Raw genomic sequence first — 26805 nt, 5'->3', positions numbered from 1 at the left:
CCCAAATGGTGTTGAACACTGTAAATGTGTCGTAATATCTGTGTCTGCAGCAGTATTTACTCTCCACCTTAACGTAACTAATCCCTATTGATCACTTGTATATGTAGTTACCCAGCTCACTGTCCTCCTGCAGGTGTCTGACCTGGTTCAACGCTACAACAGGGAGGGGATCACTGTGTGGGCTTCTGCGGATGCAGCCACCTTGAAGGAATGCCACAGAACCGTATGTGAACCAGCTGGGGGAGACAAAGTCACCAGAACAACATTACACAATATCATACAACGCACTCACAAACTGCAACACAGTTACGTTATCGTTGTTTGGAAATCAATTGATACCATTTCTGAAAATCAAGCTTTTCTTTTTCTAAGCTTCATCCTCAACCTACACATTCGTGAAAATGGTTTCTGTGCCGAGGTGGACACCCAGAATGTCTCTGCACCTGTGCTTCCTTGCAGAACGACTCCATGCCGTACAGTTTCTCGATGAAACGAGGCGTGCTGCTTCTGCTTCTCTTCTACAGCGGCCTGCTGCCCTTTGTGCCGCTGGGAGAGAGTTTACTGCAGTTCTACTTGCCGAGCATCATCAACAGGTGTGATTGCAGCGTGTGTTCATGTGCACATTAAGGGAGTTCCTGTCAAAAGACCAAAGTCTGTTACTGAATAGAGCATCTATTCTCAAACTCTGATGCTTATGTATATTCACAGTGTTTTTGGAAGTCAGTTTTTTATGTGATCAAAGCAGCAATAGGCCGTCTTCTGCCATCCTTTTTAAGTACTTAAAAGAAGATAATCACGCTAATGTATGGATATGTCTTTTGTGTATTTTCTTCATCTGTGCCTGCTGAAGGACTTACATTCCTAAGAAGAAAATCCTGAGGAACAGGCTGGTCCTGTTTTTGATTGAAAAGTAAGTGAAGCCTTAACTCATATTCACAGCTCTGAAGGTTTGATTTAGAAGTCTAGCATGTAATATGTGAGACGCATGGCTAAAATAGGGCAGGAAATTAAAAAGTGGAAATTGCTTTCCTGGAAAAATCATCCAGGTTGCATAGATTAATATTTGTTTCATGTAAAAGTGAAAAAAAAGTATCCAAATCAGACACAACCTACAAGTTAATCAGTGCTGCAGTTTTGGAAAAGTTTAAATTCGGTAATTTTTACCATTTTTTTTTTTACAGCAGATCACACAATGTGTTTTGGTTGATTTATTTTTTTGTTTTAATGCTGTCCTTTCAGAATAACTATGAGGAAAAGTCTTTTTGAACACCTGGCAGCCCGGGGAATACAGGTATGATATGAAATCATCATTTTAAGCCTTTAGAGAAGATAAAAGCTGGAACGGTGCAGATGTTGATTGTAGATGTTGGTGGATTCGGGTGCGCTTCGGTATCCGAGTAAACAAATCAAGAGGAACGAGTGATATAGAAAAAAACAATTATTTAAATCTCTAACCAAGGCACTCAGTTTATTTAAAATGTCTGACTTGTCCAATCAGCGCATTAGACTACATTCAGTGTGGAGTAGCCCTTTATCTAGCTGATTACAAAAGCACTTGTTTGTCTGCTCAGTCATCTGCACGTCTGTATACGAACCTACCTCCCCTTTCTAGTTGTTCTGTTTAATGCTCTGAGGAACACACTTGCCACTTCATGACTTCCTTTTAAATCAGCCCATCTAAAAGTTTATCAGTTCAACAAAGACATCTTAACAAAATAGAGGGCCTTGGTTACATTTTTTATGTGTCCATTGTTCCTCTAAGGTCAGTGACATAACTCAGCCTTAAAATAATCTTTCAGATAAGGGTTGGGGTTAGGGCTTGTAATACAGACCTCACCCACTGATATTTGGCTAATTACGAGACAAAAAAAAGACGCCCTGAACTGTGAAAACAGTTGAAAACATACTGTAGAATAGAATTTATGTTCCTATATAGAGTAATAATATAGAGATGAAAAAGAGGAAACACAGCCATAAGTAATTAAAATCTGCTTGTTAAACAAGGGATAGAAAGTATACTGGTGCCTGCTCATGGAAACCCAGCTTTTGTAGGCCATGACTACTCAGAACCTTCAAAGAATCACTTTCAGCCTGTGTTCAGTCCCGCATGTGAGGATGGAATCACCGATCCATTAGTGGGAAGGAAAAGCTTGCATAATTCTCCCAAAAAAACAAAAACATTTTACAATCACAAACTCAGATTAGTTTATTTCTGAATGTTAAACACCAGCTGTGAGACCTCAGTTAGGGCCACCCCCCTCCTCCTCCTCCTCCTCCTCCCTCAACACTGTGATTTAACACAGAAAGCCCTGTGAGTTCCCTGAATGCATCACCTCAGTCATGTGCAGACAATGCTGTTCTGATGAGATCACTCCCATTGTCAGGCTTTGAGTGGCCACTTAAGAGTTGGAACATGATGAAATGAATAGATAAATTTATATGCCCTTGTCTTGTTGCATTTTAACATTTGTATGTAACAAATATCTGATTTTTACCACCATTATCTGCATTAATAGAAAGAGATGTTTATATATAAATTTTTTGCCAGACCAGCTCAACAGTTAACTTATATAAGCAGTGGAAATTCCTGTTTACATCACAGTACTAATAAGTTTCCCATATAGCAGCATGTGATCTATTGCCAGTGAGTCATCTATGAGATATCTTGAAGAAGTAAAACACTAGCTAAAAATAGAAACAGCTTTTTCTCCAAGAAGATAGAACCAGTTACACATGATTGGATGTTTGTGAAATAAATCCACTATACATGTTAATGTGAATGTAATGTACTCTATATTTTAGAATTGAAGATAATCACAATGCTGCTGCCATGGCATTGATAATATACATCATTACAATAAATGTGTATATAATAACATGTAATATCGTTTATTTGTGTTCAATTTAGCCTGAATATCTGCTTGTTGATGCTCCAGGTTTTCTGTTATTCTTGATGGCTTGAATGACCGGGGAACAGTAAAAATTCGCCTTTACTTTACTTCAACCACTACTCTGTGTCTTTAATTGTAGGTGCATTTGTTTGTTTGCAATGAAGAGGAAGACATAAAAGCAGCATTTGACGTGGGAGCCACAGGGGTGATGACGGACTATCCAACTCTTCTGTCAAGCTACCTCCACAGAAACAGGTGTCAGGATTAACTGACACCAAACTAACTGGCACGTCAGAAAAAAAGAAAAAAAAAACTTTACTATGAATAAAGATTGTATGAATACCCAAGACTGTGAAAAAAAAGACTATGATAGAGGAAGTGTGAGATCCATTTCTCCCAATTATGACAAGATTAATGGAGGCTGTACTGGTTACACAGCAAGCTGTAAGACTGCAAAGAATTCTCAGTCACTACTGACAGAATAACTTGTTTGTGGTGTGATCTGCACTTAGATCACTTCTGCTGGCTCCAAGTAGGTCAGTATTTAAAGAAAGATCCCTGATTTTTGTCTGCAGCAAATCACAGTAGTTAATATTTAACCACCTGGATTGTGTCACCAGACAACCTATGATAAATAAACATGCCTTTGTTTTGACTGTCTCTGATGTCATTTTCCACCATTATTGTCTGGTTTGATTCAGTGGTGAAATAACAGGAAATAAAAGATTTGGGACAAATCACTTGGAAATTTGGCCTGGGTGGTCTGCTGTAGAATGCAAATGAAACACAAGTACAACACTGTAAGGTCAACTGAAGATAAACGTATCAGTACTGTAAATATATATCTATTGGTGCATACAGTCTCATAAATAGAAATGTATTCATCTTCAACCCATTCATTTTACCTTAAGGCTGAGGGTCTACGTGTGCAGTAAACATCACCTGTGCCCCCGTTTTCACAGGCAGCCACGGTCAAAGTCCGGCCACACTGCTGTAATAATAATCGACCGGTCTGTTGGTGAAACAAAGACTGTATTTTTCTGACCTGGTTGGCTGTGCCAAGCTTTGTGACGGCTGAGTTAATGAGACATAAAGTAAACCGAGTTCTTTAATTCACTAACTCAAAAGAACAAAGGCTTGAATAAGTGATTTTGCGAAGGAAATGACTTGAAGTAATATTTCAAGGAATCTCAGGGGTTATTCATATTACGTAGAGGTTACATTTCCACAGATTACCAGAATTATGTAAAACCTTCAAATGGATTTGTTAAGAGAATCTCACAGCACCCCCTTGGGAGGCTGAAACCTTTACAAATGCAAAGGAAAGAAAGAAAAGTAATTTGTTTGCACAGAAAAGTCTCTTTTTAAAGTCATGTGTTGGCTTCGGCCTCTCATCTGGTGTTTCTCTTAGTCCTCTAATGACGATATGTTGCGTCTTTGGGGATTTTCACGGTTGGTCAGACAAAACAAGACATAGTGCACGTCTGCCAGCCATGCACACCAAACAAGAAACCACAACAATCAAACCCTCTCCATATCCTTCCTTTGCAAGGATATTCGACATTTCCTTCATCTTATTCAGTCATTCTTGTTCCTTTCAGTTTCACCTTGTCCACCAAATAGACTGTTATCCCAAACGGACGCGCAGGAAATGAGATCCTACGAACGGCATTTATAAAACGGGAACAACAGCAATCAAATTGATAGCCATAAAAGGCTAGTGTGAAGTCGAATCTGATTGGTTGACCCACATTCTAAAACGTCACTCTGGAGCTCTGATTGGTTGTCAGGGGTTTGTTTTGCACTCTTCACACTTCCTCCATCTGCGTGTTTTCATAAACAAACCACAGTTTTCTCCCGCTGGGACCGTTTCGCTCTATCCTGTCAGCCTGCCAGCTTTGTCGGATTCCAGCTCCCGTTTTTAACGAGGGCCGTGGAAGAACTTTGGAAACTAGTTTTTGATTCAAAACAGTAACGCGGGTAAACGGGCTCCGCGGCAACAATCAGGGGCTGGCTGTGTTGTCTGTGTTTTTTTTTTTTTGTCCGAACCTTCAGCGCATGGTCGACTGTTGCACGAACTGACCTGCACGAAATAACGCTTCTTTCTTCGGGTGTTTTTACACTGTCGGGAACGTTTGGCCGCTGTTAAAACTGTAAAGAGCTTCAGTGTTATCAGGTGAGTGGAGACACAAGGGGGAATATCCTGCAATGCGCATCTGCGCTGCTGTTAGCTGCTGTGTGTTGACAGTGCATAGCTAACAGGCTAGCTCCAGACAAGCTAGGTAGAGCTGGTGGCCCATACCTCTTGTAGCCGAAAGATGTACCAGAACATTAAGTACAGACTGCCAGACGATAGTTGGTGTTGGACAATCACCAGAACTTGAATTTGGGTTAACTCCCAATGTTTAATGAAGCGAGCATGGTGTGCAAACAATATGAAGCAGGGAGCAAGCTGCTTGTTGAACTGTATCCTAACCTGTCTGCCTGGTCGAATATTATCTTGACTCAGTGATAACAAGAGGAATCAATTCACGGCACGTTGTTTACGAAGGGTGCAGTTCATTTATTTTCCGTATTAACTACTGAGGAAGCTCTCCTAGCTGTTTTGGAGAACCTCACCTTTCACCACAGTTATCACATTATAGTTTAGTCTAAATTGTGAGGGTAAAAGTTTTTGAAATCAAAGGTAAGAGTCGGGGTTTGACTCAAGAGTTTTCACTTTTCCCTAGTTTGATCACAACAAAGGTTTTAAGGTGTAACATGAACCAAATTTGTATGTCTGGGCAGCTAAAACGGCACATTTGTGAAAACTGAAATCTTATGTGGACCTCATCAGATCACACAATGTAACCTACTTTGCCTCCAGCTCCAATAGCTGGATCAGGTCGTGATAAGATAAAGCTTTACAGTCGTGTTTTGCATCTCAGACATCCTGAAACCAACTCAAAAGCTGTCTGGGTCAAATATCTTGGGATTTCTCTCCGATGGGCAATAGAAGAACTTGCTTTCCACTGGTCTGGTCTTAATTATGTTTTACGAGGAAGCAAAAGAATGTATCACTAGATCACCACATGCAGTACTGAAATATCCCCTATCTGCCCTCGCCCTCCTCAGCCATGGTGAAGCTGACAAAGGCCAAGACTTTCCAGGCTTACCTGGACTCCTGCCACCGTCGTTACAGCTGTGTGCACTGCCGCGCCCATCTGGCTAACCATGACGATCTTATCTCCAAGGTAAATATGCTGCCTGCCATTTCTGCTAATGATCATTTTAAGGTGTCTTGTTACAGCACCTCAGAGTTCTCGCATAGATTAGACGTAGGAAAAACTGTAAGAAACAATCTTCCCAATGTTTTTTTTTTTGTCCTTTCTTCTCTCTTAGTCTTTCCAAGGCAGTCAGGGACGAGCCTACCTCTTTAACTCTGTGTGAGTATTGTTTTTATTATTAAATCCTTTCCAGGTTTTAGTCCATTTGAGCACACTGGATGTACAAAAGGGGTTAATTTTACAAATGCTTGACCGATTCACAAGTGCGAAAAGAGTCTTTTAAATACAGCCTTTGAGTAAGTTGGTGAATCCATTATCTTTGTTCTCCCAGCGCATTGCTTTAAAACAACGGCCAGGTTTCCATCAGGTTTTTTTTTTTTCTTCTCATGCCTATTTTACATCAAAATAGTCTATTTCTCTTTGAAAGCAAATTCCTAGTACTCGATGTGTTTACACAAACCACAGCGTCAACAGATAATTTGATTTGCTCTAGATTGGACCTTGAAGTTGGGTGAGTTCACTTTAGTCACGCTCCTCCTGGGTTAGTGGGTCAGCAATCCACAATCAGACGTGAGCCTATTAAATAACATTAGCTCTTGATCTAATATCAGCATCTAACGCAGTTTAAGCTGTAAAAGGTTTGAATTATTGCTTAATTTAGAAATGAGTTTTCCATTAAAATGACAGCGGGGCAGGAAAGGAGCTGCTGTGCTGTTTAGTCGAGTATCTTTATTTACGGTGAAGTCTTGAAATGACACTGCTTTTGGTTTTAGGGTCAACGTGGGCTGCGGCCCCGCAGAGGAGAGGCTGCTGCTCACGGGGCTTCACGCGGTGGCCGACATCTACTGTGAAAACTGTCACACCACACTGGGCTGGAAATATGTAAGTAAATGTTCAACCTCACGCTCTCGTAGTCCCTTCATAGTGCCAATGCAGCACTGATGCTGCGTCAATCCAAAACGACAGCATAAGTCGTCCACTTAAAGAGTCCGTTTTGGGCTAATTCTCAGGTTCAGAGCTTGTTTTGTTCTTAAGTGTTTTTTTAAACATGCTCTGACTGGTCAAACCTGATGAAGTGTGAATCAGCGGCTCATTGTTTGATCACCTAGTTTTCAGGAATTATGCAAACGTGTTTCATAGTCATGCCACTTAAAAAAAAAAAAATTTGTAACTACTTCTATTGGAGACACAATGAAACAGTATAACATCCAGGTTTCCATCTCAGTATTTTGAAGATGTCAGATACAAAAGGTTGGCCATGAAGTTCAAAGTCTTCCTGAATATCACAAAAACAGTCGTGCACCCCCCCCCCCCCCCCCCCCCCCCCCCGCGCTGTGGTGCGTTAGGGCAGGATGACACGCCAAATGCAACTCTGCTATACTTAACACGTTGCTCACATGGCTGATCACACAAGCGATCGGCTATTTATACTTTTTCTTTGTCCTCCTCAAAGTTATGTTCCAGCCAGCACCCGAACCTCTTCTCTGTTTAACACAACCATGCACGCCGAGGCCTCCATTGTCATCTGCACCCTCTTTTTCTGCAGGAACAAGCCTTCGAACTCAGTCAGAAGTACAAGGAGGGGAAGTACATCATCGAGCTCTCCCACATGATAAAGGACAACGGCTGGGACTGAGAGGGCAAAGCTCCGTCTTTCCTTGTGACTTTTTCTTTTTAAAAGAGTTGCTTCCCCTCAACTTAAAAGGGTTCAAGTGTAGCTTCCTCATCCCGCGTTCGAGCCGTTGCTGTGCCACACTTTCACTTCATACAGCTTTGCCAAGAATAGCATGTGATGCCTTATCTTTGTCTGTTCTTAATGTCTTTTCAGCAACCACAACAAGACATTTGCTGATATTGCTGTCCCTATTATTAGCTGTCCAGGGGCATGGAGACTGAATGAGTGCATGGTTTGTGTGTGTGTGTGTGCGTGTGTGTGTGTGCGCGGGCGCATGGAGGATGTAATCACACAGGCATCAGTGCGTGTTGGATTTTAAAGATCAAACTTTATTGTAGTGACTGCCAAACAGTCCGTCTCTGTGGTGGTGAGGCCAATGGAAGTCTAAAGAATCTTAGACATTAAATGCAGGTATTTGGGATTTCTTTTTTGAGTCTAAGGTGCACATTTAATTCTGTCGCAGGTGGACTCGCTGCTGCTTTTTAAAAAACAAACAAACAAAAAAAAAAAAAAAAAACTCAGACCGTTTCGGAGTGATACAGGCAGAAAAGGGTATGTAAAACTTTTTCTTTTCTTTTTATGTCAAGGAAATTTGTCTTTCTTTTACAGCAGCATAGACACTTTTTTTCACATATCTGCAGAGGGCAACCAGGGTGTGAAATGTGTAACGTCAAAAGTGTCAAAGTCTGCCAGAACTCTTAAATCTCTAGAATGAGTTTTCTGTACACAAGTGTAACTTTTAGGATGTGTGTCTGTGTCTGTGTGTGTGTGTGTGTGTGTGTGTGTGTTTGCAGTGTATGTTGAGGCGTCTTGAGCTAGATAGTGTTGAGAAGCACTGGTCTGGAGTTGGCTCACTTCTTTTTCACTGCACACTCTTCACTTCCATTTAATGCTGATGAGATCTATCCTTTATACATTTGCATATTATCTAACACAGAGCTGTCCCTGCAGATATAGTAGCTATATCGTGTTAGTGCAAAGTGTGATTAGGATGTTGTAGCATATTTATGGTGATCTTTTTTTTTTTTTTTTTTAATGTCTGCTTTTCATTAAAGTGTTTTTATTTTAACCTGGTTCTATCATTAAACTATGGTTTGCCAGTAACCTTTCTGCTGCGTATGTATTTGTGGGCGTTAAGTCTCGTCTCCGATTCCTGTAACGGACACTTTTCTCAGAGAAAAAAACGCATTTTGATTGTCTCCGCTGTAAAGAGGCGGTGTGAAGCTTGCATGGCGTCGTGGCTGCACATAACTCCTTTGGATTCGGTCAGAATTATTGGCACCCCTTGATTTCAAAGGTGTGATTGAGAATATTTTGTTTTTAGAGGAAGCTGCAAATGAGTATAATTGAGAAATGAGTGCAATTTGAATGCTTTTGTAAGATGTAAAAAAAACAACCAAAACGAAAGGTTTCTATTTAGAGCGAGACAAAAATAATATCAAGTTGAAATGCACTCTGGTCACAAATATCTGGTTGCATAAACCCCCTTAACAAAAACACTGGGCAATTCTGGCCCAGGACGCAGCGTAAAACAAAGTTTTGACATAAGTTTCACATAATGTTATGTTTATGCATTTAGCAGACGCTTTTATCCAAAGCGACTTACAGATAGGCAGATAGTGTAAGGTAGTACCTTTCATGTAGGGGATTTGAACCCAGATCTCCCACAAGAAAGCTGGCAAACATACCACTACACTATCCAGTCCCATAAAGGACCATTTTAAAGGTTGAATCCAGCACTTTAATTACACCTTTTTTATGAACCAAGAGTGCCCTTTACTCCTCTCTGCTGGTAGTTTCTGCCACAGCTGTATACTCAGGCCTTTTCAGTTTTATTTTCCTCAGAAATCCCTGTTGAAATGGCAGATTTAAGCACTCTCTAAAGTATTCAGTAGGATTTAGATTTGAAGTCTGTGTTGGCCAGTTTAAAACAGTCCAAGGCTCTCAATCGCTCAAACCATGTTAAATGCAATTTTCTGGTATTGGGTCATATTCTGATTTGCATTATTCCTATTTGGATACATTCCAGAGGCAGCACAGCGGCACCATAACAGGCTGATAAAACCTCCTCCCTGTTTTATTGAAGGCTTTGTGGCTCTCACTTTCTTGCCCGATGGCCAAACTGATTCACTTTCATTCCAAAGTGCTACAATCCCTCTGTCAGCGAAACATTGTTCCAGTTTGCAAACGTCAGTTGCTTTTTTTTTTTTTTTTTAAATTATTAAATAGTGGAAGTGTACGGTACATGCTGAGCTCCAGATCGGCACAAAACCCAATTTGAGAAGACATCTGACGTGTGAGAAGTAATCGAACAAAAAAACTCTTTGAACCATGTATATTAAGAACATCTAGAGGCCTCAAGGAGGAATCATAGATTTTTATACAAGATATTGGGCTTCATCCCCACTGCTTTTAAGAAGTGGTAACTCTCAGTGTTACTTTCAGACCAACTCGCTTCCTACCTAGTATCCAATGATGTCTATGAGACAACTGTGTTGGAACGAATTGCTCTAAACGTCACCGTTCTACGATGAAAATGTCTCTGCTGCGTCAGATAGCAGAAATGAATTTCCACTTTATCAGCCAGCAGATGGTGCCGTTGGATCTGCCAGACTGAAGGCGCTCATGCACAGTGCAAATTTGCCACATGGCAAAGGTTCTAGATACAATCTGAGAAGTCCCACAGTCATTTAGCAGCGTGAAAATGAGCCGCAAGGAAGCAGAAGTAGCTTCGGTAATGAAAACAACCCTGCGAGAGATGGTTAAGGTGCTACAGAGTGTTCTGGGACTACATGAAGACACCTGAAGCCCACAGAAGAACTGTGGCAAGTTCATTCAGAGCAACCCACCTGCCAAAGGAGGGGTCCTACCTGATATTGATGTGATTTGTGCCTTTTCTACATATTGCACTTTGCGTGAACTTAATTTACGGGTCAGTACAACTTACAGCATTAACGGGGAAGGCATCTTCTAATATTCATACAGCATAAAAAGCAGGATAAACTGTCACACCAACAGTACAAAACAACAATAAATGACTTTAGAAAGTATAAATCTGTGCTTCAACAGCTGTAGTTTACTGCTTACCTGGAGCACTCAGAAAGGATCGTGCCTGAAATGATTAGAAACTCGTAATAAAAGCAATATACAGGTTAACACTCCCAGCAAAAATCAGTTTAAATCAGTCTTGTTGGGATATGATAAAGTGCATAATCTCATATGGTTGGGACTTTGCTTCCTTTTGCTTCCTTTTATTCAGCTATTTCCCTTGATCAAAGTCTGCTATCCAGTCTCTCTGCCAATTCTTTTCTTTTTTTTTTTTACATTAGGAGATTTTACTGTCTTTATATAGATTTCCAGTTGTGTGGAAGCCATTTAAATGCCGTTACTTACAACATATGGAAGCTTTCTTCCGTTATTAATATCAGAATTGTAGCATATTTCTATACTTAACGTGACAACTTAAGCTTATGTATATTGGTCTATACCTCCTGGGTGAATAATGCTAAGATTTTTTTGGGACTTGTCATCTTAAATGCTGAGCGGGATCGTTAATGTCTCTCTTTTTTCATCCTTTTCCGTTATTTTTCCATTTTAGCCATTTCCAATGATCAACCGTATAATCCTGAGGCGGGTCATCCCAGTCCCTTTTCCTTGGGAGCATAAATCTTTTCTTTATGTGTGATGGGAGGCTACTGACAGTCATGTGTGCCCAGCACATTTTTTTGCTGTCTTTTTTCCTCTTTTCATTCCTGTAACTCTACTGTATGAGTACAATCACATGAGACATTTGAACAAGTCACAAAGCCTTCTGAGAGGCAAGTAATGCTGAAAGCTACTAATTCAACATTCTTACTCCTTAATCCTTAGTAGAACGGTGTACCGTGCAAGAGCTTTGATATGTGGCAGTGGACATTTTACCAAGTAAATCATCGTTGGTTTGGTGTGAGAGACATAAACATAAACACAGAGCGACTAGTCAGAAATTTAAAGATCTCCTCTGGAAGAATTGAAAATAAAATCTTTGACAAGCCTTGTGCAATTGTTCAAACCGAGGTGAAATTAAAAACTGTCCACGCCAAGCAAGTTCCGGCATCACAGATTCGTCAAGGCGGTTTAAATAAGGTACTCCAACCTGACAGTGAGTCTAATCAAGCATCAAATTCTGGGACCTGACAGGTTCTATTACTTAAATACCGTACATTTTTAATAGAAATGTATATATATTTTTATTATTTTCAACTTTGACACAAAGGATCACAAATTAAGCAATTTGATTCTTTTTTTCAACATTGAAGAATCTGATGGGCCACAATTTCCGCATATCACTGATATGAAAATGATCAAAATTTAAATGATAAAGTGCTGTAAAAAAATCTGGTCAAAACTTTAACAAATCATCAGCACTTACAAGGGAATAGCGGGAAGAAAGAAAGAAAAAAAAAAAATATATATATATATATATCAGAAAAATTACATTGTATTAGAGAAGGATCATTATGGTAAAAATTAAAGTCGTCAACAGAGTTCAACCAGAAGTGAGGCGAAATGTTCCTTTAGCTGACATCAGAAACACCCATTTTCATATTAGTGTCACCTTGACAAAGGCAACTCCAGGTTGTGTCTCCGGTTTGTTGGTCTAATCATCACATGGAACTGTTTATTATTTATTTATGGCTATATTTTCAAATAAAAGAGCACATTCGTTGTCTGTTCTTGATTTTGCTGGACATTTGGTACCTAATAATTAATACGCCAGCTTGTAGTGACGACTAGCGTTTCAACTGCAGTCAGTACACTTGCAGCAGAACATACCAAAAACCAAGAACTGTACAAAACTCTCATGCTATACGTCATGGTAGCACGAATAACTGTAACATATAATCACGTTGAAAATTATTATCAACATACAATACATTGACGTGCCATTTTACGATAGAGTAAACGTTAGCGATTTGATTTTTTCTTAGCTATTTGTATCGAGGACCCCCGCGTCAGCACAATTGGATTTTTCCGAGATGGATGATCATGTGACTTTTTCCGTATCGCCATTTTCCTCTTCTACACCGGTACTCTTGCTTGGCAGCTACGTTGTCGCCCCCTTACAGTGATTTAACCTGGTCGTAGGTGACGGTGGGACAGGGGAACCCTCACAAAGAAGATAGTCTACCTTGTAGCTCAATCGCCCCGAGAGAAGTGCGAGAATGTCTTCTGAGGAGAGCCCCGAGTACTCGCCTTTCTTCGCTGTGATGGGAGCCTCTGCGGCCATGGTCTTCAGCGGTAACTACACCAGCTTCTTCATCTGACACCTCTGTATCGCAGCCATAAAGTCGGGTTAGCTTAGCCAGACAACCGAACTCACGCGACCGTGTTGGATACGACCCCTGCCTTCCGAGAAACCGCGCGCGTGCTGGTGGTCGGGGCGGTCACGGCTCGCACACCTGCCGGGGGATGCGAAGGAGAGGCGGGGGAAGGGTTCAGCCGACATCGAGCTGCTGACCGCAGGCTCCTTTGATGGCTTACCGAGATACCTCCCTCTTTGGGAGCCAGGTTATGTTATTGTCAAGATGAAACGGTGTCCTCTGGTCGCTGCTGGTTTGTGACGCAGGCCATCACCAGGGTGGCAGCTTTCCCCGCCAGGCCATGTGTGATTTGCTAAAATCAAGTTAATATAAAGCGCGGGATGAGCCATCGTGAATCATCTTTAAATTGTGATTATTTTTCCGGAGTTGAAACGCACGTTTTTCGCTGATTTTACAGTCAAGCATATAACAGGAGCGGCAGCATCAAGGCCTAAGCATCAGTAGGAGAAGTTAAAGGGGACATCCATCCATCCATCCATCCATCCACCCATTCATTCATTCATTCATTCATACATGCGTACTTTAACCCCACCTGTCATGCCTTCATTACAATAAGGTTATTATGTTTAGATTCAGCTGTTTTTTATATATTTTTTTAAAGTTCATACTCAGATTTTTGTTCAGCCCTGTTTGCATGATTTCATATGAGATTTCTACCCCTTAACTGTACATTTCCCCTACTATTACTTTCCACATTTTTCAACCCTGCTAACTTTAAAGATTCTTTCTTTATTGTGACTATTGCAATCTTTGAAGAATCCGGCCACCCATCAGGTCACTTAAGCAACTTATTTAGTAATTAGTAATATTTCTGTGTGAATGCACTTAATAAAAAAAGAAAAAAAACTAATTCAGATTAAAACAGCGGGTTGTGCCCAGATGACTTTGTTTTGGATGTCCCAGTGTCTCCTCACTGAATATCTCCGGAGCCAAGCCGCTTTCGGCTGTTTTTTAAGACCAGATCACATCAGGCCATGCATTTCCTCAGCGTTCAAAACCGAGCTGATGGCCTCTCGTACCTCAGTGCATGTAAATGATGGGTTAACGTAATCACTGTACAGTGACGTTGGTACAGAAATGTGCATTTAATGTGCATTAGTGACATTCCGGCCAACATCCAGTAGGAGCCATGATTAAATGCATGAGTCTGTGTTGAAGTGTGTAACTCAGAGGTGTCTCGTGTATTTCATGTATACATTTTGAAAAGAAGCTACATATTTGGTCTGTCCTGCACAAAGTTTATTTTACTTAATCTATTGTCTTACATCGATATAGACAATGGAGGAGTATGGAAACGTGGAAAATGCTTGACCGATATTTAAGTCTGTAATCAGTCAGAGTGGCAGACAGCAGCCCAACCTCAATAAATGGCACACGACAGCCTGCTGGGAACATCGGCTGATTAATACAAGCCCTCCCTGTAGCCGAACACGGGGATGGCAGCATCATTTTGTCGGAATCTTTTTTTATTAGTTGTGGTTCAGTTGCATTTACACCGTTTCCACGGTGACCTCTTGTGTCAGCAGTGTGTGTCAATTTTTATCAGAATTCTGAGCTGCAAGCTGTCAATCGTCCGAACCTTGGTGCTCCACGCTTTTTCCAACAGTTATTAGATGCATCACCCAAGAAGAACTTTTTGCTGCCAAATGCCAAAAGAAAAGCTACTGCTCAGTTCTGGCTTCTTTTTGGGTCAAACTGGAGCCATTTTCTTTCCATATGTGCAGACTCGCACACTACAGACAGTAATAAAAAAAAAAAAAAAGCTTATGTTGAACTGAAGCCAGACGGTAGAAATGAAAGCTTCTCGAAACATTTACTTCAGCTCTATAACGCACGTGAGCCATCCATTCGTTCATAAATATTCAGACCGCCCGTGTTATGTTTGTTCCTGTGGTACAAATAAACAGTTGTGCCGAGTTGTAAAGTATCGAAGCCCACTGCAATCGCAAATCAAATTTAGCTTTAGATTAAATCAGAGCTGTTTCATCGTCATGTTTCCTCCGGCCTGGAGCACTGACGAGGGGCTGGACTGACGCACGGCCAGATGTGGAGCTGCAGCTGATGCGGGAAGCGTCCAGATCCAGTGGTCTGTTTTCCCTTTCCCCTGTAATGCATGTTCAGTACCGAGTTCCTCGCCCCTCAAACGGATAAAATTCCCATCGCTTGTAGAACATTGTGTTTTTTAGTCTTCTTTTCCTCCTCCTGAGAGAACAGACAACACAGTGGCTGCCACACACTCCGTTACGCCTTCATCACCTAAGAGTCTAAAAATAAAGCCGTTGTTAGTTCGGCTACGCTTTTATCATTGCGCTCCGTGTCTTCAGTTTGAGAACTAGTCATTGTTGCATTTAACAAACCTCTGGAAATGTCTAAATAAAGTGGTGTGTGATGGTTCCTCTGAAAAAGACCTGTCAAATGAACATAAATAAAACATATTCACTCAGTTATGTTTGTTTTTACTGTCAACATTAAGTAATTCCGCTGTGTCTGCTCGGCATACGCGAGTCTTCACTGAAACTAAATGGAATCTGTACAAATATGAACAAGTATTTTGTCTATGAATAAACGAAAAACTGATTTAATAAAAAAAAAAGACGACTGCCATGAGTAAAACTCTACAAAATTAACCCCATATACCGGTTCATTTAGCTACTAATGCAAAATTAGTTCCACCCTCCCAGTTAAATTGAAACTAAGCCCTCATAGAGAAGCCTAAATGAGCCCAGTGGAGCACATTAACCCAACCTAAACGTATTCATTTGAACAGTGTTGCCCTGAAGAAAGCCGACGTAAAAAAGTCACTTCAGCTGCTGAAAAGCAAAGGAATGAAGTTTTTCTAAAGGTATTCATTTCAAGTTGAATAACTCCATAAATATACGTTGCCATCACTAAGCCAGTGACGAAATGATGAAGTGAAAAGGTACTTTATATCGACTGTAGCCCACAGCTCTTTTTGCTGTGCTGAAAACAGTCGCACAACTGTGTTGATTGATTGTTCTGTGGTCAGTTTACAAGTCTTAATAGCCACAGAAGCTCTTTAGAGGAAACATAAGGAAGTAGTTATTCTTATTTTCCCTTACATACATACTTACCTAAAGCAGCATAATCATCCCTCAGTAGCTTATACAATAACTAAATACTCCACGATTGGCTGGATTTGAAACTAAAGGTTGCTGCTCTGTAAGCTGTCGGCCTTTTTCAGCGCTGGTAATTAGCGTATTAAAGCTGTAGTGAAACATGGATTGACAGCAGAGCAGAGGAAGCCTGCGAGATGAGCTCCCATCTGTGGCATTAATCACCAGCACAGTCATTTGTATCGAAATGGGCGTCGCTGTCTTGGACAGCAGGGCCACAGAATGCAGCCGCATTTTCTCTTTGGTTTCTGAGAGGACATGACTTGCAGATGCATCTTTATTCATCTTTTCCAAAGTTCTGTTAAGGTTTGACCTTTTGTTGTTGTTATTTTTGGTTGACAGTTGAACACTTGGCATCGTTTCTTGTGTTTTTGGAGCACCTTTAATCCATTGAGTTAAAGATGAAACCCCAGACTTTTCTTGATGTGTGGTGATCTGAAGTGACTCTCTCTCATCTCTTATTCAGCGTTAGGAGCAGCGTATGGGACGGCAAAGAGCGGCACGGGCATTGCTGCCATGTCAGTGATGCGGCCAGAGCTCATCATGAAGTCCATCATCCCCGTGGTCATGGCCGGCATCATCGCCATCTATGGGCTGGTGGTAGCTGTGCTGATAGCAAACAACATCTCCGAGAGAGTCAGCCTTTACAAGTAAGCTGAACTTTGGACGCTCTGTTAGCGAATATATTTCTTGTCATTATCGGGTTAAATAGTAGACAATTATTGTATTTGTAGCCATTGTTTTGCCTTTGGGCCACTTGGTGTCACATAACTCTCCAGTTAAAGCGTCTCTGCTTTCAATCCTGCATTTTTCAGTTTGAAACAAAAGACAAATAATCAAGAGAGAGTTGATTGTGGGAATCGCTAGTGTTGCAGTGAATAGATTGCACCAAACCCTTCTTAGAATGTGGGACTTTATGTCCACACACTCATTGTAAGACTGGGAGGAGGATGTTATTGGCAATCTGCATCTAAAGTGACTCCATTAAAGCACAACATGTTCTGCACAGCTCTGTGAGCAGCGTTTCTGCTTCAAAAAATTCGCACTGTGGTGTGGCTGAATCTACATTTCGTTCACAGCTTCCCAAGCTAAGACGTACTCTGCTTCTCTCCACCAGGAGTTTCCTGCACCTCGGTGCCGGTCTGAGCGTGGGCCTGAGCGGCCTGGCAGCCGGGTTCGCCATCGGCATCGTGGGCGACGCCGGCGTGAGAGGCACCGCTCAGCAGCCTCGACTCTTCGTGGGCATGATCCTGATCCTGATCTTCGCCGAGGTGCTGGGGCTTTACGGCCTTATCGTGGCCCTCATCCTATCTACAAAATAAGTGTCTCCATCGAAACACCATCTCATTCATTCCACATCAAAGCAGCAAGAACAAATAGGAGATTTTCACCTTCTTCCATGGCACGCTGTGGGTCTGACAGGATGGGATGGCAACTTCGACAGCTCTGTCCTCAGTAGATGTGATCTATTCCATATTGTTTTTAAAGCCATCCAGTTGTGTCAGGTGTTGTGCGTACAGAACGGGCATGAACATGTACTGTTTGTTGTGAGATGATGTGTGGACAGTCTGCCTGATATATTGTTGAATCCTAAACTGTACAGTGATCCAGAGTCCTCCCACCCCAGTAAATGTAGTAACCAGTCTGTGCTGTGAGTGTGAATATCACCGTTTACCCCCCTCTCTGCCCACTCCCCTCCTTTGATTTTCGTCCTTTTTGTTGGTGGTTTTTAATTGTCACTCTCTTGTTTTGAGACTGCTGAAAAAATGTGCGCACTAGTATTACTTTTTGGGGACCATTTTTTTAAATCTCAGATTTCTTTTTTTTTTTTTTCACTATTTATGGAAAGCTATGAAGATTTTGAAACTGTCTAAATGGAATACTGTTTATTGAATACCCTATATCCATACAAAATATATAAATTATCTGTGTATAGTTAGATTAATTGCACTGTGGGTAATTGTTCTAAGTGCTCGGAATTCCTCTGGATATAGTGTGATTATTAATGGAGGATGTCCACATGTTCACATGGAGTTGGCAGCGCGCGTGTGTGTGTATGTGTGTGTGGGTGAGAGATTTGAGTGTATAAAGTGTGCAAGTGGATTTATGTTAAATATGACATTCTCAGACATTAGTATCGTTTACCTGTAGTGCTGCTGTATTGATTTTGGTTTTGTTTGTTTAAAGTGAGAGCTCACTGTTCAGCCATGCCTGTCAGATTTCCAAATAAAACTCAACCTCCTCCAGAAACGTCACTGTCGAGCCAGTTTTCTTTCATATTAACGGGAAAGCCAATTTTTGTGGTCTTAGATCTAAAGGTAAGGGGGGAGCAGGCCAAGAATGGATTTGTCAATGAGAATAGGCCAATGATTGAATCTATGGGAGGATAAAGCAGGCCGTCCGACCTGAGTATACAAAGCGCTGCAGTGGGTGAGTGTTTTAAGTGTACGATGACCCTCTGTGCTCTTTGACAGAAATATTCAACACTAGTAAACATTGCAGGGATGCCATGAGGTGTGAAATGGGGAGGATAATGAATTGCAATCCTAAACTCTTTATTTTGAGATACTGCCGCAGTCTGCTTAGAAAAGGGATTCTAGTTTTAGCAGTTTTAATTCTTCATTTCACCAACAAAACTTGAAATTCTTCATTTCAAGTTTTTGTTTTTTTAACATCCAGTTGTAAGTTTTGAATCACCCATGGTACTGTGTTAAAAGAGCCAACAGAGAGCCTGATTTGATTAAGGTTTTAGAGGCAAAGTGATCATGCTTATTAACGCATGAAATTAATAGGAGTGGTGCCAAGAATGATCCCTGGGGAGCACCTTTGCTTACATTGACAATAACTGACAGAAGCATCTAGGCCCTCTAGATGCTTCATTTTTGTTTTCTGCTCCGTTCGCTGCTGTCTTGTTCCCCTTGCTTTCTGCAGTGAATTCCATTCTGTTGAACAAGCTCCTGCCAAACTCTTGTATCAGTTTTCATGCCTGTCTTCTGCTTAAAAAAAAAAGCGCTGGCTCTGGGCAGGGCGGCAAGATTTCCCTCTACTCCATCTCACAACTTCAAATTTTCATTATGCAACATGCAGGGGGGAAGGATGCAAAATGATGTTGAAAACATCACTGTATCCGACAAAACTGGACCTTTGAAGTGTACCGATGGAGTTAAAATAAAACAAAGGCGTACAAATTCTTAATTTTTCTTATCATAGCCATGCAACCTCGATATTTCAATGTGTTTAGATTTCACACTGGTTAACATACTCGTATAACGACACCATTTCTGACCAGATGACAGCCGAAAACAAATGCATCAAATCACATCTGAGGATTCTGAATCTTTGGATTTTATGATCAATGCAAAACAACCTGCTGAGAAACAGATTGTGAAAACTTTCTTTGAAATAGGAGCAGTTTTGATGTGCCGGAGTTTGACCTAAATCCTGGTCTGCTCCAAAGGACAATGACCAAATGAACTCATCCGCAAACAGGCCAGATGAACAGCAGCACAGGTTTGTAGAGTTGATAAAACTTTATTGAACTTGTCTTTGGGATCAACAGCCCTGCAGAGGAGACAGACAGAGAAATCAATGCACGCGCTACAATATACAGTCAAAGCGTCTCATCTTTATAGAACATTTTCACTATAACTTCATCACATCCTGGTCTGTGAAACATTGCAGTCCTTTCAGTGTCTGCACAGCAGAGGGCAGACTCGCTCTCCATTTATATTTTCTGATCAAGAAACACGTGAAGAGGATCCTGTTTTACAAGCTAACTTTGTATAATATCACTTCCTGTATGCATAGGTGTCATTTCTAATTCCATCACAGTGACAATAGTCGGGTTTTAAAAGACATTTATAACCAAATGTAGCATTTCCCTTCACATCGCACTGTGCATCTCACTGTTTATTTAAGTCCCTGCCGTCATGTCTGATCCTTAATATTCGTACATAAGACAGTCGGGGCGGGCGCTGCCTTCTCCTCAGGCCAGAGGTGCTGCTGTAGAGCGCAGGGATGCTCCCAGGAACGTTGATTCTTCTGAAAGCCTGGCATCTTGGGCTCGTGTGTTTGGCAGCCTGTCAGCACATCCTCCTCTGTGTTTGTCAGACACTTTGTTCTTTACGGGCTGGGCCTTTTAAGTCCACACCCTGCATGATGTTTTTAGGTTGTATGAGCAGGAATCCTGAGAATGAGTTCTCCTTTATTCTGGCAAACTTATTGTTCTTTCTTTTAAAAAAAAAACCTACAGAAACAGCTTGCTTTAAACCATCTTATTGTCTTTAGATGCCATAAAGTTCAGTGTTCAAAGGCGGTCTGATGGATTCCACCTGTGTGGAGCGCATTCTCTCAAACGTTTGGTCCCTTTATTTTGGTCTTGCGACAGCAGCAGCAGCAGCAGCTCACACAGGTCAGCGCCATCATGAGCAGGACCATGACTGAGGGAGAGCACATGAGCACTGTCACGATCAGCAGACTTTTTAAATTCTACAAGAAATGTGTTGCTGCAAAGAGACTCACGGATGAAGGTTAAGATGATGAAGAAGGCTCCCAGCTCTGCAGGGTGGGCTTTGGGCAGAGCTTGCAGCTTGAGCCATATCTTGTTCAGGAGGCCCAGCGTCTCTTCTCTGGCATCCATCCTGATGAGGCAGGAAAAGCTCGAAAAGCTTGAATTTGGCTTAAACAGTGTCCCGTTTATATCCCTGCGTCGACTGTCATCAGGATAAAACTCTTACTCCTTGTTCTCTAACACTGAGTGGATAAGATGGGGTTGTTGGTGTTCTCAGAGCTGAAGGAAGCTCTCAGCTTTAAGGTGCAGTTTGTTTGTTTTTCAACCTGTGGGAGGATTACAGTGAGAAGAAGGAGAGGGAGGAGTTTACTGCCTGTGAGCGAACATGTGTGAAGCATGTTGTTTTCTTTAAGAGGAAATCTGTTCGCCAGTGAAATGATACAGAGGGGATTTGATGGGCTCAACATAACTCAGCCATGTCAGAGTTTCTGTCGGACACATTTCCATCTGTCCCTTTGGGTTCAGTATGAACAGAGTGGTGTGTTTAATGGGTGCTGATGGAGTGTAAAGTTATATGGGATTTATTGTTGACTGTGCTGTTGTGCCCACACTGAAGTGCTGAAATGTTTGTGACAGCCTGTGGCTTTCATAGTTTTGGGAGATGTTTTGTTGTAATAGAAAACATTATAGAGTAATACAGACAGCACTGATGTCATGTGCAGTTTAAATGTGTTTAGTTTGAGCGAGCAACCAGCTGAGTAAGCTGAGAGCAAAGCCTGGAAAATGTGGACGAGCAAGTCTGAATAACAACGAGCACCCAGCAGTCGTATAAGGAGGCGATGTGAGGCCACTTGTTGCCAAACATCTTGCCCAGTTTCACTGAACACACTGTGCTTTGCTGAAATGAATGACAAACAGTTTCTAACCTTCATGCACTTGTGTAACTTACTCTGTCCTTATTTTAAAGCAGCTTCATGTCACTTCCTGGTGTGTAATGTAACGTGTCCATAATGTTACGTACATTCTTCACATTCTGCTCCGGCCACAGTAGCTAGAAACCCTCTCATGCTGCACTTCCACAGACACACTGAAATCGCTCACCTGGGAGAGTTTGTGCTGCTTTTCCCGCTCAGCCGAGCTCAGACATGACAGAAATGACAAAAACCAACAGATGAGGAGGAGATGTGATTTGTTCCCAGGCTGAGCTTCTTCTTTGGCAGTTTGTTTGTTCGTTGTTGCAGAGCCTCATCCAGAGGAGGGGAGCTCAGACGCTGCCTGAGACTCGCAGTCAGGCTGAGATTAGGGCTGGAAGGATAATTCCATACAAACTGATGACGGCCACACTTGGATTTAAGGAAAAGTGTGAAGATGCATTCAAACGAATCCTTCAGTCCTTCTCAAGCTGCTCTTAATCTTCCTTCCCTATGAGCCTCCTCATCTCCTCCTCTCTTTTCTTATTGAAGTCCTCAGGTTTGCTGTTGTCTTCTTTGGTGGTTTTTGTCAGTGACAGACAGCAGTTTTCTGCTGTGTAGTTTGAGTGTGTGTTACCTTTCTTTGCCTGCCTCCAAAGCTATTGTGGCACACTCCCTGCCTGGGAGCGACTGTTGCCTCTCAGAGTCTTTGTGTGCCTCTCTGTCTCTCCCCTCCTCCTTCACTGAGACGTCTGTTTCACACATGAGAAGGTGGCAGTGTTTCCATTTCCAGCAAGATAGTCAGTATGTTGCCTCGACTGATGATCGACTGTCTCCCAAACAGGCTCTGGTGTGTGGTCGTGTGAGCGTTACGTAACGCTGGTTCTGATATGAGAGCGGCCTCATTATAGAAGTGACAGGCAGGTCACATCTGAAGCAGGGATGTTAGAAGAAAACAGTGGAGAAAAAGAGGCGAGCCTCGTGTTAGCAGGGAATTGTAGTTGTGTATCCAAAAAATCTTGACCTTGTAAGTAAATGAGTTGTTTTTAAAAGAGTCTTTCCAAATCAGGATTTAATTTATTCCACATGTTGGTACATTAGCTAATCTAAAGTCAGAACTGAAGCCAACAGCCTGTTAGCAGTTAGTTGCTGTAATATATTTCTTATGTCATGAGGCAAAGATTGAGGGCTTATTTCATAACAGAAACATTGATCTTGTTTGTTTGGGATGTTACACAACAGCTGATGGATCAATGAGGCATTGGGAGGTTTGTGTATGAAGCAGTCATGTCTGCTGTGAGCCTCAAAAAGCAAAACTGCTAAAAATCACCTCAACATTCTTTACTTGTTTTTCTAAATAGCAGGAACTGTCATGTCTGCCTGTTGTTCTGTTATGTAGTTATTTAAAAAAAAAAGAAGAAAAAAGGCTGTGTCTTATCCTCCCATCAGCTGTCGCCATGCCACCATCTCCAAGTTTTTTGGGGACAAGACGCCAAACTGTGCGGGTGCCTGCGACTACTGCTGTAACCCCAAAGCTGTGAGAGCCCAGCTGGAGAGAGCGGCCGCACTCAGCACCAGGACCGAAGCAGCTCAGAAAGAAGCCAAAGGGCCATTCGGGTTCCTGCCGGACCTTTACGAAGGAGGAAAGAAGGGTTACGGGTTTGAAAGGCAGGACAACGGTTGTGAAATTGTCTGAAATGTGGATGTGACGTGTCCAGCTTGGATCTAACATTTCTGCAGTGTGGATTCAGTCTAATATAAAGCAACGGCGACCCTGTTGGTTAACACCGATGTCACAACATGCAGGTATGATGAAGGGGGGTCAGGCAGCGGAGAAGATGAGGACACAAAGAGAAAGAGTGTTTGTGTTTTGTCTCTACACATCTGTATGCCAGCTGTTGGCAGCAGCGGCTGAAGGGGCCCCTGTATCTGCTTCTCTTGTTAAATCACTTCCACATGTTGCAGACTCTGGCACAATATTTGAAAAAAAAAAAACAGTTTACAGCATAACACAAAAATGCAGGATGTTTATGATTGTAAAACAGTGAGAAAAAAGAGCATTTGACAAATAAATGCTGTAAATTGGTGGGCTTTAAGGACAACAGTCACCTCTGTTTCCTGCCATTCAGCGCTTCATTTTAGGGAGCGTCACTTTATGTTAATGAATCACTTTTAGCAGGTTGAAAGAGCCTTAATACACACATGGATAGACTCATTGAGAGATAGAGATGTCTGAAGCAGTTCATTCAGTCATCTTAATACAACAGTGAAAACTTGTCACCAGTGGGAATCATTGTTAAATAAAAGTTCATTCAAGCTGATCTCAGTGTTTTCTTTTAAAGGTACAAGACAAATTCCTCATGACCGCTGCACTCATTAACATGTCTAAAGGAATGCTGCGATTCCTGTGTCACGAGGTGTGGACGCTAAAAGAGACAAAGATAGAGACAACATTGGTTTCATCATCATCCATCCACCCCGACAAAGGGAACCAGAGCCAGCCGAAGCTGTAGGAGGCAGAAAAGATTTCTCACAACATTTCATGTACTTTGCAAAGATATGAACAACAAGCTAAAGGCAGGTGGCCTGACAAAGATTTACAAAGAGTGTGTCCTCAGTTCAGATGAATAACATCACCCCAAGTGTGAAGCTGCACACTGTGGGATCGTGTGAAAATATATTAGAGCTTTACTTTAAAACATAAGAACAGTCACACCATCTGTAGCTGTACTAATTAACCTCTGCCGGGAAGGACTGTTCTCCTTACCAGCCTCTCACTTTCTGGAAACAAGGAAGACAAACAAGAAGGAAGACAGACTCTTTCACAACTGACATGAGTTATATTTCAGTGGGCAGATCAGTAATGGACTTTTGTGTGAGCCCCAAGCCTCTATGATAGAGTGACTTTTTTTTTTTTTGGTTAGCCATTGTTCTGACAATTAACACGAGTCCAATGAACTCATATAAATCCTCCACAGCACACTGTAAAAAGAGTTTCCTCTACTTGCTTTCTCACTTTAATTGTTGCTCTGTGAGTATTTCAAGTCACTTTTAAAAGCAGAGCCATTTCTGAACTCAACCACAAATGTGCCCATCTTCGAGATGCAGTAGTTAGTGCTAATGTCAGCATCGTCGTCTCAAAATGTGGAACAACTTTGTCCTCGTCATACTGTATTATATACACTATATACTCTCAAAGATCTAATTAACAAGCAAAGTATGAAATGTGTTCTGTGTGCTTCATTAACTTATATTCATGAACAAAATTATTACCCAATGCTTCAACGCTACAAATTTTGCGCTGTGCCCTTAGGAATTCCTCATTTGTTCCTGAAGGCATTTCATTCACTGCATATTTGTTCCCTGGTAACAAGTCACTTTTTGTGTATGTAGCCTTACAAGTATCAGCTCAAACTTGTGGTGCAAGCGCGTTTATGGCCCTTGGCCTCGGAACAAGTGGTGCAGCCTTGCTCTATGCAGATTTCAGTGTGGCAACACACTGAGGATTGGCTGCTTGGAGCCGTTGGCCTGCCTCCCTCCTGTGGGAAATCCATTGGACCAATCAAGGTGGCTGATCAAACACCTGTCGCTTCTAAAGGCCCTGAAGAGGACTCATTCACTGGGAGAGGTTTTGGACTGATGTACAGCTTGGCCCCCCTTTGTTCTGACTGAGAGTCTTTTGAGTCTTTGTGGACTTAACTATAAAAGCGTGTCTCTTGAATGTAGCTAAATAAATTTGGTGGTGCTTCTCCTTTCAGAATGATTTCTTTTGTTTGAATTCTTTGTTGGCTGCCTTAGTTGAATAAATAATCCTTTTACCTCCAAATCCAAGATTAGACACCTTTTTGTGTTACCTCCCCTGACCCCTGGCTGAGTTGGGTCGTAACTGAGAGCCTCAATGTGTTCATTGTCATTAATTAACTCTTGCTGCTGCAGCTCAGCATTTTCACTCCTGGGTTTGAAGTATCTTTGTTTATCTTATTTTTTTTAATTAAGTTGTCTCTCTACACTTCGTGTTCACTCTCCACATTGGTTCTACAACAAAATACTGGCTGACTGGAGAACTACGGAGGCTCGGTACAAGAGAAAGATCCATGCACAATAATGATCTGGTAGTTACACTTTCATGCCTGAGCTGGTGAAACATGTTGCCGACTTAAATCCAACAGAAAGGATTTAATAAAGCAAAAGATCCACTCTACCTCCCCCTCAATTATTGAAAGACCATAAAGTTTTGAATGATTTCATATATTAGCGATATTGGGAGCAGTAATTTCTGTTGTACACTAGTTCTTTAAAATTATGTGCTGAAACGCTTACAGTAAGACATTGAGGGGATACTTCACAGATGCTGGGTGTTACGTCCCCGTTTATGCTCGAGGTAGAGGGAAGTAACATGAAAGATGTTCAGATGGCAGGTTGGAGTTCAAAGGTTTATCAGGTTAAAAAAAAAAGGGGATCAAAAAGACAAGACAAACCAGAGGGACTAAGGACGGGAGTTGCAACTCAAAGCAGAACATAAAAACATCTACCATATTGTTTTAAAGGGACTAAACGACTAAGAAAAGAAATAATAAAAAAGCCTCTCTAAACTACACTGGCTAAACAAACTAGCTAAATATACAAAGAGGAGCATCTCCAAACCTAAACTACAAGGAACAAAAGTATTAAAGGAGTGGTGACAACTAACTAGCTTCTGAAATAGTTTTTAACAAAAGAACAGCATAATTTAAATTAACCACACCGATAACAAGATAGCAGCACTATCAACGTAAACCCAAGCAGACCACAAACTGCACACCAGCTGCAGTTGCCACCAACTGAGTCTCTTCTGGATCCTTTTTATAGTAGTTGAGGTGGGCCAGCAGCTGTCATGATTGGAGCAGAGTCTGGAAGCCAGTCCAATGAGCTCTTGCAGTAGGCGGGCATACAAGTTAAGGGAGCCAATCCTGGTTGAGTGATGACACACTTGTATTTGCATAAAGCATGGAGGCAGACATACTGCTTCAGAGACCTGAGGCTGTTACACTGGAAGTAAAGCATCCTTAGTCACAC

General features: G+C 41.6%; 3 protein-coding genes across 3 annotated transcripts in view; all 3 read left to right on the top strand.

Annotated features, from left to right (window-relative positions):
- Positions 1–3174, top strand: part of gdpd3a (glycerophosphodiester phosphodiesterase domain containing 3a) — a 5890-nt gene extending 2716 nt beyond the window's left edge. Inside the window, exons 3-7 of the mRNA XM_072369580.1 lie at positions 108–223; positions 460–593; positions 851–910; positions 1240–1291; positions 3031–3174. Of these exons, the coding sequence (XP_072225681.1) occupies positions 108–223; positions 460–593; positions 851–910; positions 1240–1291; positions 3031–3159 (491 nt within the window). The 3' untranslated portion in view covers positions 3160–3174. The remainder of the gene's footprint in view (positions 1–107; positions 224–459; positions 594–850; positions 911–1239; positions 1292–3030) is intronic.
- A 1541-nt stretch (positions 3175–4715) lies between these two features.
- On the top strand, positions 4716–8936 carry ypel3 (yippee-like 3). The gene is made up of 5 exons (XM_072368764.1): positions 4716–5067; positions 6006–6124; positions 6273–6316; positions 6931–7039; positions 7704–8936. Exons 2-5 carry the CDS (start codon positions 6008–6010, stop codon positions 7791–7793), a joined length of 360 nt encoding a protein of 119 aa, XP_072224865.1. The 5' UTR covers positions 4716–5067; positions 6006–6007; the 3' UTR covers positions 7794–8936.
- Positions 8937–12869: 3933 nt separating this feature from the next.
- Positions 12870–18579, top strand: atp6v0ca (ATPase H+ transporting V0 subunit ca). The gene is made up of 3 exons (XM_072368858.1): positions 12870–13112; positions 16796–16979; positions 17447–18579. The coding sequence occupies exons 1-3, from the start codon at positions 13037–13039 to the stop codon at positions 17649–17651; spliced, it is 465 nt and encodes a 154-aa protein (XP_072224959.1). The 5' UTR covers positions 12870–13036; the 3' UTR covers positions 17652–18579.
- Positions 18580–26805: the final 8226 nt, after the last annotated feature.

Source organism: Leuresthes tenuis, unplaced genomic scaffold (assembly GCF_036924035.1).
Source record: "Leuresthes tenuis unplaced genomic scaffold, fLeuTen1.0.hap1 SCAF_17, whole genome shotgun sequence".
Classification (NCBI taxonomy): domain Eukaryota; kingdom Metazoa; phylum Chordata; class Actinopteri; order Atheriniformes; family Atherinopsidae; genus Leuresthes; species Leuresthes tenuis.
This window is presented reverse-complemented; position numbering and strand designations above follow the sequence as displayed.

Coding starts and splice junctions, on each gene's coding strand:
- ypel3 (XM_072368764.1), top strand. CDS start 6,008: ATGGTGAAGCTGACAAAGGCCAAGACTTTCCAGGCTTACCTGGACTCC. Junction 6,125..6,272: donor ATGACGATCTTATCTCCAAG/GTAAATATGCTG, acceptor CTTCTCTCTTAG/TCTTTCCAAGGCAGTCAGGG. Junction 6,317..6,930: donor GCCTACCTCTTTAACTCTGT/GTGAGTATTGTT, acceptor TTTTGGTTTTAG/GGTCAACGTGGGCTGCGGCC.
- atp6v0ca (XM_072368858.1), top strand. CDS start 13,037: ATGTCTTCTGAGGAGAGCCCCGAGTACTCGCCTTTCTTCGCTGTGATG. Junction 13,113..16,795: donor TGCGGCCATGGTCTTCAGCG/GTAACTACACCA, acceptor TCTCTTATTCAG/CGTTAGGAGCAGCGTATGGG. Junction 16,980..17,446: donor GAGAGAGTCAGCCTTTACAA/GTAAGCTGAACT, acceptor TCTCTCCACCAG/GAGTTTCCTGCACCTCGGTG.